At 40.6% G+C, this 18,363-nt stretch overlaps 1 protein-coding gene across 1 annotated transcript in view; it reads left to right on the plus strand.

The window, feature by feature from the left end:
* Window positions 1-2,553: 2,553 nt before the first annotated feature.
* Window positions 2,554-18,363, plus strand: part of LOC147163257 (neurexin-3a-like) — a 42,891-nt gene continuing 27,081 nt past the window's right edge. Inside the window, exons 1-2 of the mRNA XM_086095195.1 lie at window positions 2,554-2,805; window positions 16,921-18,045. Coding sequence (XP_085951321.1) covers window positions 17,361-18,045 — 685 coding nt within the window. The 5' untranslated portion in view covers window positions 2,554-2,805; window positions 16,921-17,360. The remainder of the gene's footprint in view (window positions 2,806-16,920; window positions 18,046-18,363) is intronic.

Consider the following 18,363-nt stretch of genomic DNA (forward strand, 5'->3'; position numbering starts at 1 on the left):
TTATTTTTTTATATTCACTTACATGTGTGTTATTAAAAAATATGTATTTTATGAACAAATGGTAAAAGATAATAGAAAATTGCCATTAATTGAATGCAATTTTAAATTTGCTACATGTGGATACACAGGTCTTTCTTTAAAATTATCTGTCATTGTTTTTTGTGTGTGTGGCGTGGGGGAATGGGGGTGTGGGTGGGGTGGGGTGGGGGGTTGAACAAAAGTATTAGTGGTATCAGCACTAGGTAACGGTATCGGTGAGTACCGAAAAGTTGAGTACTCAGAGTTGAGTACTCAAACATTGGCATCGAACATCCCTGGTGTTCTTTATTCACTGCATATTTCACAAGACCGCCACACAAACACTCTACTACCGAGCATGACATATAGGCTACTAGTTTGTTTATACCATGCATATACAGATTCAGTTTGTGCTCAAACCTGTCCGACTGCATGTCTCTTCCTCATTATCAATGTTACAAGCCAAGATTTATTGCCTAATTTTTATCTTCTACCAAAAAACTGTGCTAATCTCAAATCCATCGAAATTTGGTTAATCTGATAGAAATCAAGTATACTTTTGATACAATTATAGCATTTTCATCTCAAGATGATTTTTGCATCTAAGGGAGCTGATGCTAATATCATATGTAGAAACTTAACAAAAGTTCAAACTCGAGATAGAACTTTATGTTTGTAGATCAACGCTACCAGATGTTACACTTTTGGGGGAAAAAAAACTTCTTGAATTGTACAATTGTAAGGAAAATTTCCTGTCGGCAACATACTGTAATGGTGTTATGGTTCGCATTTCTTGTCTCACACTCAAAAGGTCTGGGTTCAACTCTCACTAAGACTTCACAGTGCATAGAGGAAATGGCTGTTTGTCTATATGTGCCCTGTGATTGGCTGGCGACCGGCAGTCCTGCCCCCAGCTAAAATCAGCAAGGATAGGCTCCATGCTCACCCGCCCCTCAAATGAGGATAGGAAAGGGATGGAGGTCCTCTGACAGATTAATTAATTGATCTGTTGTGACCCAATACTTTTGTTCATGTGGTGTATTTTATTGGGGAACATAAACAGCATTGACTTTTCCAAAAGTAACACTCTCCCAGATAGAATGTCCTTTCAAGGAGACTGGGGGTTGGGGGGGGGGGGGGGGGGGGGGTAGGATAGAGATAATGTGAAGAGAGAAAATGGATCCCCGCAAACTCACAAATATGCATAATGCATAGGAAAAGCTTGCAAACTCCCTGAGGTCGTAAGCCGACACGATTTCATTATTTTTAATGTCATCAATTAGGGTATTTTTATGAATTACAGTTCATATGAAATATTTTATTTGCAACATTGTCTTCATTGTCAGTGTGGCGGCTCGTCAGCATCAGGAATGATGACAGAGAACGTAAAAAATAACTCTTTTGCTAGCTTTCTTGTTATCGTTCGGCTTTAGAAATTGTCAATTAAGCATCCCAGCTTGCCAACAGTAGATTGCCATTTATATAGTAGCCTAGAGGTGAAGCATTTTATTTTAAAAATGTGCGTTTTGTGTGTAGAAAATGACTAGGACAAGTAGGCTAAATGATTAAAAAAAATACATTATTTGTTATTATTATCATTATTATTGCTTTTTCAAAAATAATGGGATATTATATGCTCAAATAACCGCATTGAGTTATGACAGCCATATAAAAATCCGCTTTGACAAAAAAAAAAAAAAAAAAAAAAAACTTGAGAGGTAAGGTGTAGCCCAAGGCTGGACTGGCCATCTGGCATAAATTAGGTTCCAAAAAATACCCGCAATAAATGGAATCTGCGAAGTAGCTTTATCTTTTACATTTATTATACATGTTTTAAGGCTCTAAAACCCCTCACCACACAGTTTACAAACTTTTCTCATTGAGGCATTAAAATGTTCTCACATTTCTCTCTTGTTTAAGCATTCTCGATGTACAAACCTTCATTATTTTCTATAAAATAGGTACATTACTGTAAAAAAAAAAAAAAAACTGCATGCAAAATTGCACAAAAATAAATCTGTGAAACTGCGAGACCGCGGAAAGTGAACCGCGTTATAGCAAGGGAAGACTGTATTTGCAGTGGCGTTGAACTGAAATGCTGCCACCACTTTGTAATATGTCTCACGTAAGATCAAAAATACAGATACAATACAACACGGCCATAATATTGTGTTGTTTTTATTCTGAAGGCATTTTATCAAGTTAGGTTGTCTTTGCAATTATGTGTTGCCTATTTATTAAAAAAAATATATATCGTATTTCAGTGTCGAACATTATCGCTGGAATGGATTGATTCAAGCAGCGTGAGTCGATTTTGCGGTTTGGGCCCGCGCGTTGCCCTAAACGACGGCATGCAGCTTGAAGCCAGTCAGCCGTGCAGGCCAGTGAAGCACACGTCCACCCGCACGTGTACTACGGCTCTGTCCGCGCGTGCGTCGGCCTCCGAGGAGCAATGCGCCTTTAAAATGACGCGCGCTGCTATTGGGTGAAAGGGCGGGCCCGAGCGGCGGGGGCGCGTGGGCGCGGGTAGCGTATGTGCGCGCGCTCGCGCTTCTGCCAACATCCGCTCCTAGTGGCACCCAAGCGACAAGCCCCTTGTGTGGACAACCGTGTGCCGTGGTCGACGCACCTGTGAGAGGGACGTTGGAGTCAGTTTGGTGGTCACCACCCTGCCAATCTGCATGAGCGCCAGCAAGCAGGATTTCAAATATTTCCAAATCCAGCTCCCCGGGTGAACCTAAAACTGGATTTACCATTCTGATGCTATTGCTGGTCTGATGAACGGAGGTCAGAATCATCACCTTTTTTTTCTATTTGAATTAATTTAAATGGAACTCCATTTGAAGAAATGTGTTTTTAGATGAAAGAAATGCCTCGTTGTCAGGTATCGCACCACTGCACACGTTCAAATACAAATTGAACGGCAAACGTGCCCCCATTCGTTCGCTGTCATTCGTACGTTTTAGGGTGATTTTAAATAGGGAAATGTCTCATGTTGGCCTCTATTGGCACAGTGGAGGAGAGGCATGTGTGTATGGCAAGAGGGGATAGAATTACACGCGCCTTCTCTTCTAGGCGATGTTTACTAATTGTATCATCATTTCGAAACGCTTTTTGACGACTAAATATCTCAGCTTTGCGTGAACATGACAATCATCCACCGGAGACATTAGATTATTTATTTTTTTAATCATTATGAATTCCTTTTTCCTTTTCTTTCTTTCTTTCTTTTCTTTTTTTAGATTAATTATAAATGAGTCCAACTCTGGTGTCCAATGTCCTCGCATTGTTCTCGTCGTCAGGTTGACGGTTGGAGGTAAAACAAATAGGCTATAACATGCCAGGCAGGCACAACCCTTTGCGCATATCAAACACGCCTTACTCTCGCGCGCGCACACGCACGCCATGTAAATACTACTGTCTAATATGATATGTTTCTATCATCCAAACATGACTTTGACTCGGAGACTTGACATTGTTTTGGCAGCAATGCAAAATCCGTCACGTGCCTCCAGTTCGGCGCAGTTTTTTTTTGCGGCTCCAAATCTGCGCACTTTTCAGAATTTGTGCAACAAATTGAAATCGTTCCGGCTATCAGCACACAAGGGAGAGTAATTATTATTTTTTAGATTTGCATGTAGACTGTGTATAAATCAATCCAAAATCAAACGAAATGTATTTGGAGATTTTTTTTTAACAACCCGGTAATCACCGCAATAAACGTGCACGTGAGGAATATGTCACTGTGTGTGCGTGCACGTGTGTGGTGGAAAAATAATTAAAATGACTCGATAACTGTTTTTGTTTTTTGATTTTTTTTTATACCTCCCTGAAATGACGCCTTGTGAAACGGATCGAGGTTTGCTGAAACGACGCCTTCCACATGATCTGCGTTTCATGCTGCATTTTGCGCCAATCGTTTATCATTTTCTTCTTCATGTTGCCCTCAGCGATTTCTTAACTGAACGTCACGGCCTCTTCTGTGGCTGAGCTTAAATAAGAAAATAAAATAAAAAAATAACCATGCACGGAAATTATAAGCGGTTAGGAAAATGGATGGGTTGAAATGTGACTGCGTGACTTGTCTTTTTTTATGCTGCTGGATGTCACATTTAAAAGGCAACTATGCCCTATTTGTGTCTTCCTGCACATATATAAGGCAGGCAAGGCCTCTATCTATCTAACGCCCTGGAAAAAGAAAATGTGACCAAAGTGATGCGAAGGTCTAAACTGGCCGCCCTTGAGCTTGATTTTTCTGCATGGTTCTTGCACGTTTCTGTGTCATTTTGAACAGTTAATAGGATTAGCTGATTCTCGTGCAATTATGCGGAGGGAATTCCTAATCAGGCTTGTTCCAGAAGAGCTTGGAAATGGGCGTGGTCCGCAATGTACGCTCGTTTCCCTGTCAAAGGGCCAAAGGTGTATTTCATCCTTGAACTTGGACTAATACATTTGCAAAGAAAGGCTACTTTACATCTATAATGTCTACTTTCAGTCGCTCTTTACACCTACAGCGTTCGCGTTTTGATGCCTTGTGAAATGTGTTTGCTGCATTGCCGAGTGTGTGAGCTGAAACATATGTCGATTTAATGATTTATATTGTGGACGTGTGATCAATCTTGAAAAGTTGCCGGGCGTGAAAATGAAATAGAAGGTGCATGCGTTACGATTTACAGCCTTTATGCAGGAAAATATTTTCCGTCGTCAGTGCAGGTTCTTATTTTGGAGAGGTGTCGTCAGGCGGCTGCTCATTTGGCCGTGCCGTTCCTCTCTTGGTTGGCAGGTGATTAACTGCACTGACAAATCAAGCGCAAAAAGCCAAGGGCTCTCAAGGTAACGCTAATCCCTGAGGGCGTGGAAAGTCAAATATTAGGCAGGATTAAGACGGCTACCCTCCTTGTACTTTCATCACTGTTTGGATCTGTCGTTGTTCGTTTTTCGAAATGTGTTTAAAAATAAATAAATAATAATAATAATATATATATATATATCGACTGTCTCGTGTATATATATATCTCGACAGACTCATGCAGGCCTAATAACTACGCAAGGCTAAAACATATAACTGGTTCTGTTATATAATATGAGCAAAAACAAAACAAAACACAGAAAGCATTAGGCCATTTCAATAAGACGCAAAGGTGTTATGAAGACGGCTCTTTTGGGGGGGGGGGGGTTATTTTGGGGTGCGCGTATGTGTAAAGCGTCTTGTCGGCACGTGTATGTTATGTGTTTTAATCTCTGCAATGATTGCGCGTTGTCATGTTTAGGATTCGTTACAGTGTACGCCCGTGTGCATATTTAGCGACATGCTGCGTGTGTGCGTGTACGTGCATGTGTGTGTGGGAGGCTGGTGATCTCTAACGGGTGATGTAATGCCGTGAAGGGTGCTGCAGCAGAACCACACAACCCAAAGAAGGCGTGTCCTGCCTGCAGATCAGCAGGAAAAGAACACGTTTTGCCCACGCGTGTGCTCGCCGACATCCTCACGCAGACATTCTCATTGCATTTATATTTGCGGATTATTTGTCGTTAATGTATTTAATGTGTACATTCAAGGTTAGGAAGAAAACAAGGAAATAAAATTGTAACCTTCTTAAAAAGTGCATGTCTGTATTTTGCGTGGTAGTTTAGTTTAACAACATCGTATCATTGTCAGCGTTATTCTACATGTGCCTTAAAAGCTGAATTTAGTTTCTCACATAACCCCACCCCAAAATGGTTTAATCGTTTTCTATTTAGAACCCACATTTTAGGGAGAACATTTCAAACATTTAGATTTTTTTGTGGCAAACTAAATTTAAATTACATGAAATGTATTATTATTTAGCTGGATTTTATAGTATTTTCATATTTTTTCCATTCCCATACTTATGGTCTTATTATAGGCTACATCTCTTGACCATTTATTTACATGTGACCCTAACATGGAAATATGCATGCATATAGGCCCTGCAAGAGAGCAGTGTTATGCATCTGAGTCCAGTAAATATTTTGGGATACACTTCTGTGTCATGATCATAAACAGTTATCCACTAATTCTTACTGTACTGTACTGTTACGACATAGCCCGCGTGTGAATGTTGTTCAATTAGATCCTGCAGCCACCTTAAATTGCTTCGAGATTAAAAGATGCTCCTGCGGATGTTGCAGAGGAGCATGGATTATTTACTCCCTTTTGTAGATACACCAATGCCCTGGGCGAAAGCGAACTAGGCGGTCATCTAGGCCGCCATCTAGTTGAGTGGATGCCAAATTGCAGGGGAAAAAATAAAAATTTAACATTTTTTTCAAGTCAAGTCAAATTTATTTATATAGCCCTTAATCATAAAATAGTCTCAAAGGACTTCACATGCCCACAGTTGACAATTATTTTTCCCTGAAACATTTGCAATGAAAAGGTCCAAGCCCTCATGTGCTGCATTAAGAAAGTGGATGAAAAACTGGCAGAGGGTAGAGGCATGTATGTCACTCGATTATCACTGTTTATAAAAATAAATATGAAACTAGCGTTAGCTTCTTAGCTTGCTTGTAACTTGTAACACCATTACATGTGCACTAGACAGGGGCAAGGCTTGTTGCCTTTAAAATAAAGCAGTCAGTCCAGTCCAGATAATTGCAAATAGATTTACATAAATCATTGTTTCACATAACCACGTTAATTTATACAAGGTAAGAATTGCGTGCTAGTTTAATGTAATCAAATATATAGTAAATACATACTTTAAAAAAAAACATTTGTAGTTGTCTGTGAAATTTGGTATTTATTGAGTGGTGTGCTACTAAATATTATATATCTGTATATATTATTTATGTATTTATTTATTTATTTACATTTGGGGGGGGGGGGGGGGGGGGCAACAATCTGTATTTTCACCGAGGGCACCAAATCGCTTAGGATACACCTATATAAATTACAGCATTTATTTGAGATAATTATTTTTTTCCGAGTAAATACAAATACTACACTCATTTAGATGTTCTTGTTTTGATACCTGGAAGCACACCAGACTGGCTATCTCACCCAGGAACTAATATCTGATCACATAAGAAAGGTTTGCGAATGTCATTTAACATCGAGATCTACCTAAAATGGCTTGCCGGATAAAAGCTGCTGTGTGTGCCTAGATAGAAATGTTTGTGCTAGCGCAACGTGTTAAAGAGAGGAGAGGAAAGGATGGCTGATGCCTGGGCGGTTCATGAGCTGCGTGAGTGGGAGTGGATGAGGTGGAACATCCTCCCTCGCTCTCTCTTGCCACACGTCTTCTCCTCCTCCCGTTTAATGCCAGTGCTGGACAAATCATTTCACTGCAGCAAATATAAACACATTATTTCGATACACCCAAGCAGAATTATGCGATTAGAGATCGTAGTCAGTCTTTTTAGAGAGCATACTACGGCTGGGGGACATTTTGTTACCGCATTTGAGCTGCGTTGCTGCGGCTTTTTGTCCATGTGATCGAGTCACCTGCTGTAAAATGACTGTCAAGTGGCAACCATTTGAACACAAGGGGCCTGCTGGCGGGTTGTTTTATTTGCTGTTGTGCACACACGCACAAACACATATATACACACACACACACACACACGCACACGCACACGCACACGCACACGCACACGCACACGCACACGCACACGCACACGCACACGCACACACACACACACACCCACACACACACACACACACACACACACACACACACACACATTTACCCCCCCCCCCCCATTCCTCCACAATGCTTGTGCTTGTTAATAGGATCCGGAGTGCTGCTGCCTTTTGTCAGCGTGTGTACGTCGACTCGTCCCTGTGGTGCCGGTCAAAAGATCCTTTCACTGAGAACAATGATCCATGCCGTTTAGCCTTTTAACCCCCGACGGTCCCCATACTGCAACAAAAGGCAAGCACATACACGTGTAACAGCCCCCTCCACCCCCACCCACTCACACACATAGCATATACTGTACATTGAAGAAACCTCAAAGTGATTCTGTAAAAAGGCTGCATTCCTTCTGTATGTTCTTGGTTTTAAGATGAGCAAAAAAAAAAAATAATGTGTGAGTGCATGGTGTGATGTAAAATCTGATGAAGTGCCTCAAGTGACATCTCGGTGGTGATTCTAACAATGTTCTTTGAGTGCACTGCTAAATTGCTGGAGCACTTAGTGCAAATGCAGCCTACGTGCGTGTGTGTTAAAGTAGTCATGCATTAGCAAGTCATGTCCCAGCTCTCAAGCCAAGTCTTTATAAACATCAGTGCCTCAAGCCACAACTGTAGAAAAATTAGCATATTTGTTTATTTGACACAGTGTGGTAACAGAAAATATACAAGAACAAAGAAATGCATGTTAAAACACTGCTGATATAGAGAAGCAGATCATTTAACTATTTGTTTAATCCTAAAGCCTGAACCATGGAATGTATGACATAATTTTTTATTTTTTTTGTGTAAATAGTTATTTATTAGTCCTTTTGAAAAAAACATTTTTGAATCAACTTCCATGTATGACTTTTGATTTGTGTCAAGTTTGATACATCCAGTTACAATGCTTTAAATCCGTACATTTATAACAGTTGAAAATATAATAATAAACATTCAAAAAATCAGAAAAAGCATTTCCCACTGTTAATAAAAATAGATGTGTCTCCTTTCTCAATCTTGCAAGGTCGCTGGAAAATTCAAATGCAAGGTGATACTCCCCTCTAATGGATTATCCATGCAATGCATGTGTCAGATCATATACGTCAGGATTTTAATTGAATATATACATATATATATATATATATATATATATAATCATGAAGTAGAGGGCTCAAAATGTCTTGTATTTAATATGATACGTTTGGCTTTATAGGGTCAAGTAGGTAAATTGAGAATAGCTTCTCGTTTACAATGCCAACCTGAGGCCAACATAGGGGTTCAGTGTCTTGGCCATGGACACTTGACAGCGGACAGTCAAAACCAGTCAGGAATTGGAACTTGCGACCTACTCAACAGCCGCCCTGCCGCATCAATAAGTGACACATAAAAAATTATTTTGTGCAAGTCTTGAAAAGCTTTTAGGCAGAATGGATGAGACAGATGGCAGAGTGGTTTTCAGTATTTGACTTTCCTCGAAAGAGAGCGGCAGTGAGACATCGTGTGGAACTGTTTCACATGTCTGATTGTTGGATTCTTGGAAGATGAGGAAGAAGACTATCAATTCTGCATAAATACGTTCATGGAATTATGCATTAGATTCTGACAGCAGGGCAAACTATTGGTCTATTGGCAATTATAGCTCTAAAACATTTTAAAATGTTTATGTAGGTTACAACAGCAACTTTTTTTTTCATTGAATACAGTATATTTTTTAACATGTAGAATATTTGTTACATTCATATATATATATATATATATATATATATATATATATATATATATATATATATATATATATATATATATATATATATATATATATATTTATATATATATATATATATATATATGTTCAAATAAAAGAAAAAGTAAAAATAAATGTAATAATGTGACCCGCCATAATGGATTGTTTGCAGGACATGTAGTAAAAAATTACAGGCGGTCATCAGTTTATGACAGTGCCGACATGTTTTCAGGTTATAATTAGCACGCATTAGCAAAATGGTGTAAGAACAGGTGGTCATGTGACACAAGAAGGCCCACTCAGTTAGCACCATACTTAATTGGAATTCATTAGATTCTTTTATATTTATCACATTTTATTCACACTGATATTTACTGTAATCATGACTTAACTGTGTTAGTGTAGAATCGTGACAGCGTATCCAACCCATATAAATCTGTCTTATGTTGCTATGGTATAAGCAGAACTCTGCCATTAAGTTAGGACTACCTGTCCAGGAAAATGTTTAAAGGGTCCTTAGAATTTTTTTTGTGGTTTTGAAATTGACTTTTTCAAATTACAGTACACCTTGAAAACAGTAACAGGCAGAGAAATGTAACTGATCATTATCTGACTGTTCATCTGTCAGAAAACATCTCTTTCCACTTTAACAATTTTTTTTGTTGCACTTGATTGGTACATTAGAAGTCATAATAAAATTTATAATACATTTGATTTTGTCAAAGATTTGCTTAAACTAAATTTCAAATTTTCAGATGATTCTTTGTGTTTCCGTGATATCAGAAATAGATGATTGGCTGATAATTCTTACCCTAGAGAAATGGATAAGTGGCGCAGTTTGTATAGATTCAACCTGATGGCACAAGAGAGTGTCTCTGCTCAGTTTTGACAATGGCGGTCTTAAAGAGAATGATAATGATTGATTTTTGCTGTTTGATGTCTCAGATGTTGAAGCTTGGGTTTGCTTTTAGATATTGAACAGGGAAAGATGCAAAGGTGGGCACTTACGTTGTCACGATGGTCTGCCATTGACTCATTGAACACCTTTTGGCGAATGCTTCCACATTTTCGGCAAGTGCTTTATGATGCGAAGCCTTGAAAAAAATACACAGACTAGGACCTTCTGTACTGCCCCAGATCGACGGAGGTAAACCTGCTTCCATTGGTGTTCAGACCCATTTTAAATCAAAGTCCAGGAAGCGCATATATGAAACTTCCTTGTGTATTCTATAATGTCAACCAATCGATCAACATCAATGAAAGTAGCTGCACCCACCTCCAATGTTTGTGCTGTAATAGTGCAACCAGTAATTAACAAAAGGGAGCTGGAAAGTTACGATATGACACATTTTGGGACCCTTTGGAATATAGGTTCAAATGCAACCGTTCAAATACCATATAAATAATTAAATTGGCTGCTCAAACAAGTGTCTGCCTATAGTTCTCCTTAGGCGAGGTTCGGTATACACACAAACAGCAGGTAGTTATCTGCCTAATGCAACTGGCAACCCCCAACCACAGACATCTTGCTTCGCTTTAAAGCTTAAAACAAGAACTTCTTATTCTTTTTTTTTATCATAGAAAAACAGCTCGGTAACGTTAGCATGTTAGCTTCTAGCGCTAAATCGCTACTAGCTAATGTTAGCCGGTCTAATGCAATAGTTAGCGCTAGTAGCTCATTTTAGCCAATAGCAAAATAAAAATAAACGTACCATAAAAAGCTAGCAGCATGCTTATAAATCTAAAACATATGCAGCCTTTTTTTTAATCATAGAAAATAGTTTGGCTAACGTTAGCATGTTCACGTCTAGCGCTAAAGCGCTGCTAGCTAATATTAGCTGTTCTAACTCAATAGTTAGTGTTAGTAGCTCATTTTAGCCAATAGAAAAATAAAAATACCTTAAAGCAAAGAAATTATAATATCAGATAGAGAGGAACATGTACTGCTTTCTGACATCCAGTTCCAAAACAGCTTCCTGTTAGTTCGTCTTAAAAAAAATAATCAAAGCATTGTGGAAAGCATGCACCTCTTCAGCAGTTTAGATGACCCTTCGAGGCCACTATTTTTCTAATATTCATATTTGTAATAGCAGGCTACATTTCACACCATGTTTAGTGCTATTGGTGCCCCTTATAGCAAGCAACATTACATTTTACTACACACAATATAAACACATTTATCAAAGTGTATTTTGGGGACTTATTACTTTAAATCTTCTACATCTCTGGCGGTCGGATTACTGATTTTAAATTGGTCCCTGGTGTAAAGCAGCAGGACAAATTCAATGATGATCACTGACCCAATATATTTTTTAAAGGGCATATTTAAAAAAAGCATGAAGTAAGGGAGGAGCTATAAAAGCTGGATAGTTGTTGAAAAGTGAAGCTCTTCCTCAGAAGATGACTGAACTAGACAAAGTTGAATGTTTATGTTTTGCTTCAGCCCTCTTACTACAGATGTGGAGTTCATTGAATTTTAAGCCATCTATCCAATAATCAATACAAACCAAAAAAGCGTTCAGTCGACTCCAGACTTTCGAACAATCCTAAAAGCCCTCTTTATACTCCCGCTTGTGATTGGTCAGTTCTACACCAGACCTGGAGGTGTCACTTTAGAAAATGGTCGCCAGCCAACAGATGATGATCACAGATTTTTGGGTGATCTTTTCTCACAAACCCGCAGTTCCTTTGTGAACATTTTTATAGAAAAAATCAAAACTCCTTGGACAGAACTTTCATATTATGATTACGTTTTCTACCAAAACCCGAAGCCCTGTTGGCTGTTGCAATGAGAGCTTCACGTGCATGTTTGCTGTACACTGTTGGGCATCAATGTTCAATGGAGCCTGCATGGGAGCTTTCACTCTTACAACCTCAAATCCAGCCATGGCACCTGCTCTCGCTCTCATTTACAGTGTAGATACTGTATGTGTGTGTCTCTCTATGCATTCAGTTGGATTCAGCAGAAAGCTGTCTCTCTAGACTCATCATCAGATAAAAGACAGTCTGCCTGGCTGACTGATCGTCATGCTTTGCCATGAGAATAATGGGATTAATTTACCCGGCAGATGACCGATAACTCCAAACAACCTTTGTGAGGGAGGAAAAATGCAGCACTATGAAAGCAATTTTAATTAAGATGGTTGACTTCCAGCGGGCTACTACATGTTAGCTGTGAGCCATCTGAAATATAACCAAATCATTTTCTTCTTCTTCCTTTTTTTTAAATGCACATTTGTATGCTCACTTAAAAAAAAAGATAATCGAATTTATTCCTCCCTGAGTCATCACCGTATCTTGGAGAGTTGTTTGTGTGTCCCATTGAGTCTAAGAGCTAACGCTTTATGCCCCTGGGAGGGTCATGACAGATCCTAGATGAGGGACCAAATAAAGCACAAATCAAAAAACCTCTATGACAGACAAAATGAAAGGACCTTGGTTTTCCCTCTCTATCTGGAGCAGGTCTTGAGTTGTGGTCCCAATCACACATGCCGAGTGGCAGAGCACAGCCTGAGGATGTAACATGGGTCCGCCATCAACATGGGATCTTCACTTATGGGAAGGGCCAAAAGTGAGGGGCAATGGGAGATGGGCGTAGGCAGAAGGCCAGGACATCGGTGGTCCGATCTCCGCTACAGAAGCTGGCTCAAGGAACGTGGAACATCTCTGTCTGGGAAGGAGTCTGATCTGGTGTGTGAGGTCACGAGATTCTGAGCAGATGTAGTCAGGGTCGCCTCAACACACGGCTCGGCTCTGGAAACACTTCTTTCCATTCTGGAGGTGGTCCTGGTGAGAGTCACCAAGCAGGTGTAGGCTGACTTAGTGCCCCTGTCTCAGTGCCTGTACACTAGGGATCATCCCAGTAGGTGATAGTGTACCCTTCCTCTATCCTGTGGGGTGGCTCTAACTTCTTACCATTGTTTGTGCCTAAGCACCAGTCAGTACACACTATTTTTGGAATTCTTTGATGTCGATCTGGTCTTCGCTTCTGCTGGGGACTGCCTTGTATTGCTGGGGGAATTTCATGCCCATGTGCGCAATGACCCTACCCCAACCCCTACCCCTGGTAGAACTTTGTCTACCCAGGGAGGTGGGGGACATTAATGCCGGTTTTCCACTAGACCGGTTCCACACACAGTCAGCCTTGGTTCACGGCCAATCAATTTTCTGAAGCTGAGCTGCAAATGGTTGTTACCAGAGACCTGAGCAACTGCGATGTCATTTTCACTCGACAGCAAGTGGCAAAATGGCCGCCTTCTGATATTGATAAAAACTGCTGGATTTTGCTGCTTAACTCATATTCCACGCACTCAATATGACCCAGAATGCCATATTCAGACTAGTGGGGCTGCATAGAACATATTGTCAAGAATTTTTGAGGGGGTCGACTTCCCCTTTAATACAAGAGATTGGAGCATGGTGGAGTGCCCCCTCCCACCATGGATATGACATCACATTCAACTTTTGCTGATGGGCTCGTGAAACTGCTTTCATGCAGAGCTGCATATTATTGGATTGCATTGTCTGTCAAGCTTTAGTTGCTTTCTTACTATTAATGCCGTCTTGGTGAGTGCCACGCTGCTCTGTGATCGTGAATTGATTAGTAATGTGTTACATTTACGCCATTATATTTACTCAAGTAATTTTTGGGATTATTGAACGTGCCAGATTAGTTTTGATGCAACATACTCCTTTTGAATGTATGGTAAGAAGTGATACCTTTGTATTGTGTTCACTACTTTTATTTTGATTTTCAAATGTATTGCCACATGACCACATGCAATCTTTGCAGACTTGTCAAAGTGACACATTTCCGTGAACAATCAGCAGAACAACCTGTGCAGCTGGTGTAGAAAGAGTTCACTTGTTGATGTGTTAGGAAAATGGAAGTTTAGCCAAACGGTTAACCTACTGGCCGCCAATTAGAAAATGCAGTTTCAAATTCAGGCCAAGGTTGCCTTTGCTGTTTTTGCTCCGACAGGCAGTTGCAGTGAAAATAAGTATTTTGAAATTATTTAATTTCAACGTGTACGCCGGTTGGCCATGATTAAAATGTGATGAATTGACATTTTATTTACAGTCAATGTACCACATTTTAATCATGTGCAACCGACGTACTGCCATGTAAAGGTGCGCGTAGGAAAGAGTGGACCCAAAGGCGAGGAGACACATCAGGGAGATAGGAATTGTGAACAAAAGGAGAAATTTTATTGGAACAAGTGGGGACGAGACCGGGTGAGAGGAGGCTGGTAGCCGTGACAGGACCGGGCGAGAGGAGGCTGGTAGCTGTGACGGGACTGGCGTGACCGGGGCTGACTTGGCAGAACTTGGGAAGTTTGGCTGGACGTGGAGAACTTAGCCGGAACGTGGAGAAATTAGCCGGAACGTGGAGAAATTAGCCGGAACGTGGAGAAATTAGCCGGAACGTGGAGAGCTTAGCCGGAACGTGGAGAGCTTAGCCGGAACGTAGGAGTGCTTAGCCGGAACGTGGAGAGCTTAACTGTGACGAGGACGACTAGACTGAAGAAAACGACTAGACTGAGACGTAGACAACTAGACTGAAACAAAGACGATTTAACTGTGATGAGGCTTAACTTGACACGACGGGACGGGACGGGAAACATAGACTCCCACACAGGACTTCGACAACCACACAGGACTTCGACAACCACACAGGACTTCGACAACCACACAGGACTTCGACAACCACACAGGACTTCGACAACCACACAGGACTTCGACAACCACACAGGACTTCGACAACCACACAGGACTTCGACAACCACACAGGACTTCGACAACCACACAGGACTTCGACAACCACACAGGACTTCGACAACCACACAGGACTTCGACAACCACACAGGACTTCGACAACCACACAGGACTTCGACACTTGACATAGACAATGATCCCACACCAACTGGACAAACACAACAGACTAAATACAACAACACTAATGAGACACACCTGGGGAACACAATAGGAAGAGGGCACCGATTGGTCAAACACTCTGGGAAGGGAACAGGCACACAGGTGGACGTAATCAGACACAACGAGACAGGGGAAACACTCAGAAACACAAGACAAACACCAATCACAGAAAGACACAACAAACACACCAAAATAAACAAAACCCTAACCCATACAAAACTGAAAAGTGACACGTACATGTTGAAATTAAATCAATTAAAAATACTTCCTCATGATCAAATTAAGGACGAAGTAGGAGCTAAAGCAAAACATGAAGCTATCGATCAACCGGTCAATCTACATTCCCACCCTCACATATGTTGACACGCTATGTGTCGGGGCTGAAAGAACAATATTGTGGATACAAGCGGCTGCAATGAGTTTCCTCTGCCACCATGTAGAAGCATCTGTGTAGAAACTGTTGAGAGTCTTCTGCCCAGATTTAGTTATAACTGTTTTGATTTAGTTATAACTGTTTTGATTTAGTTATAACTGTTTTGATTTAGTTATAACTGTTCAGATTTAGTTATAACTGTTTTAATTTACTTAGTAAAGCTTGGTGAGTGTTTGGTGGTACCGCCCTTCTTGCTAGTATAAGAATATTGCAATTGTCAGCAATCTTGGCACTTGTGTACTTCGGTGTAATAACCAAGAGCAATTGTAATCCTATTTTGGTACCAAGGACTGCTCCAAATGGAAGAGATACGTAGCAAAAATATGGTTTAACTATTTAATTTCAATTCCTGTGTCGTTTACAATGTAGCTGGTGCATGCCCGTTTTCATACGTCCCCAGCGAGTAGCTACAAGACTTTGACAGTCGTCCCTCGATTTAAACTAGCCCGTGGAACCTCCTCAATGCTCGATCCTCACACCTTAACGCACATTTAAGATAATTGAGAGTGGACACTCCTTAATATGAACAACGGAAGAACAACTTCTGGGTCGCTTTCAATATTTTGAGAAGCAAGGAGCTAGGAACTTTGATTAAAATGAAGAAGATGAAGAGACTTGAGATGAGCCCTATGTCTCCCAGCAGACCTGGGAATCCTTAGACTTGGGAAGTGCTGGACAAAATGGCTGAATTCTGGTCATCACTTCTTGAGGACGGTAGCAGAAGAAAATAGATAGTGTTTGTTTATTCAAAATATTCTGGCTGTCAAAATTAAAACATTAACTCTGGAGATTAATTTCAATTCTTTAAAGCTTTTTTTAATTTATTTTTTAAACTTAGTTAACTCAGTTTATTTTCTTTCTGTTCCGATGATGAAACTTAGGTATATTCTATTGCTAATTGTAATGCAAAACGGAAACAGATACAAATGTACTTTTTTTCCTGATTAAATAAGACTCTAATCTTTCTTTTGGTAGGTTCCATGTTTTATAGCAATATAACACGATATTCTGTGGGCCTTGCAAAATCAGTCAAAATCCAGTAAAACAGTTTGGAGCAAAGGGGGTTGCTTCAATGAAAATGTTGTTCATCTCACTGTGATGATGTTGCTGATTGACTCTCTGTGACCTCCACTTTTTCTCTGTTTTTTACAGTAATGGAGCAAAGAGAGACAAGCAGATCCCAAATCTGCTTAATTTCCCAGTGTGAAACATGAAGGAGAAACTTCTGCTAAGCATTATAACCAGAGGAGTTGTTTGCAGCAGAACCTTGCACCATGAATCTTGAAAGCATGTGCACAAAAGTGTAAAAACAACAACAACAATCTAAACAATACCTCCGCTCCCTCTGTGGACTCTCAGGAGGAACGTAAAGACCAATGCCTGCCAGCTACTCAACAATTTCCTGATGTGATCGGCCTCGAGACTGTTAACCGCAACGACTGTTATCCTGTTACTGCCCTTGACCCTTTAGATACATTTTTTTTAATAGTGATACAATATTTATTTGAATACTGTATATCAAATACAAATTAGTCTAACCAGACTGAATTCCAATCAAACATCCTGCTGGATTACTATATATTTTTGCAAGTATGGATCTCCTAAGTTTTTCTATCAAGCTGCAGATGTTCCTCAGCACATGTGCAGGTCTGCAATTTTTAGGCACACCAGGTCAGTGGGCTCGTTACCTCCGCTGGGATGCCAGCATCCGTGGTGATCTCAGCTTCCAGTTCAAGACAGAATTCTCAGAGGCGCTGCTGCTGTACTTTGACGATGGAGGCTACTGTGACTTTCTGCAGCTGTCTGTGGTTGAGGGCCGACTTCAGCTCCGTTTCAGCATCGACTGTGCTGAAACGACTGTCGTGTCCGACAGAAGGGTGGACGACAACAATTGGCACTTTGCCACTCTAAGCAGGTATAACTTGCGCACGGTTCTAGCACTGGATGGACAGGCCAAAGCGGATGAAGTGCGGCCTCAACGCCAATTCATGAAAATCGTGAGTGACCTGTTCCTGGGTGGAGTGCCTCAGGATATCCGCAGTGGTGCGCTCACACTGCCCACCGTGCGAAACATGCAGCCCTTTAAGGGCACAATTACAGACCTGAAATATGGAAAGTCGCAACCTCTGTTCCTGGGGAGTCTTAAAGTGCCCCTGGAGTCTGAAGGGTGGTGCACTGTGAACCCATGTGAGAATGGCGGCACATGCACAGTGATGGACGGACTACCTGTCTGCGATTGCTCCAAAACAGAATACAAGGGCCGCTTCTGCACAGAAGGTAACAAACATTTCTTTTTTGGTAGTTTTTCATTCACCATGTTAACTCATTTGCTCCCAAAAATGTATAAAAATGATCTATTTTGAATATTGCCACGGTCCCAAAAACGTATTTTTATGATTTTTGTGATTTTTTTTTTTTAATGCTAGAGCATACAGAAGGCTTTGATGCAGCCTCTGACCTGAAGAGATCCCTTAAAGCATGATGAAACTTGGCTACATTCTAATGCTAATTGCTGCAAAACGGAAACAGATAGAAATGTTAGATTTTTTTTCCTGATGAAAGAAGAGACTCTAATCTTTCTTTTGGTGGGTTCCA

The sequence above is a fragment of the Leptonotus elevatus genome, chromosome 14 (genome assembly GCF_054856555.1).
Source record: "Leptonotus elevatus isolate MCC_2025b chromosome 14, RoL_Lele_1.0, whole genome shotgun sequence".
NCBI classification, from domain to species: domain Eukaryota; kingdom Metazoa; phylum Chordata; class Actinopteri; order Syngnathiformes; family Syngnathidae; genus Leptonotus; species Leptonotus elevatus.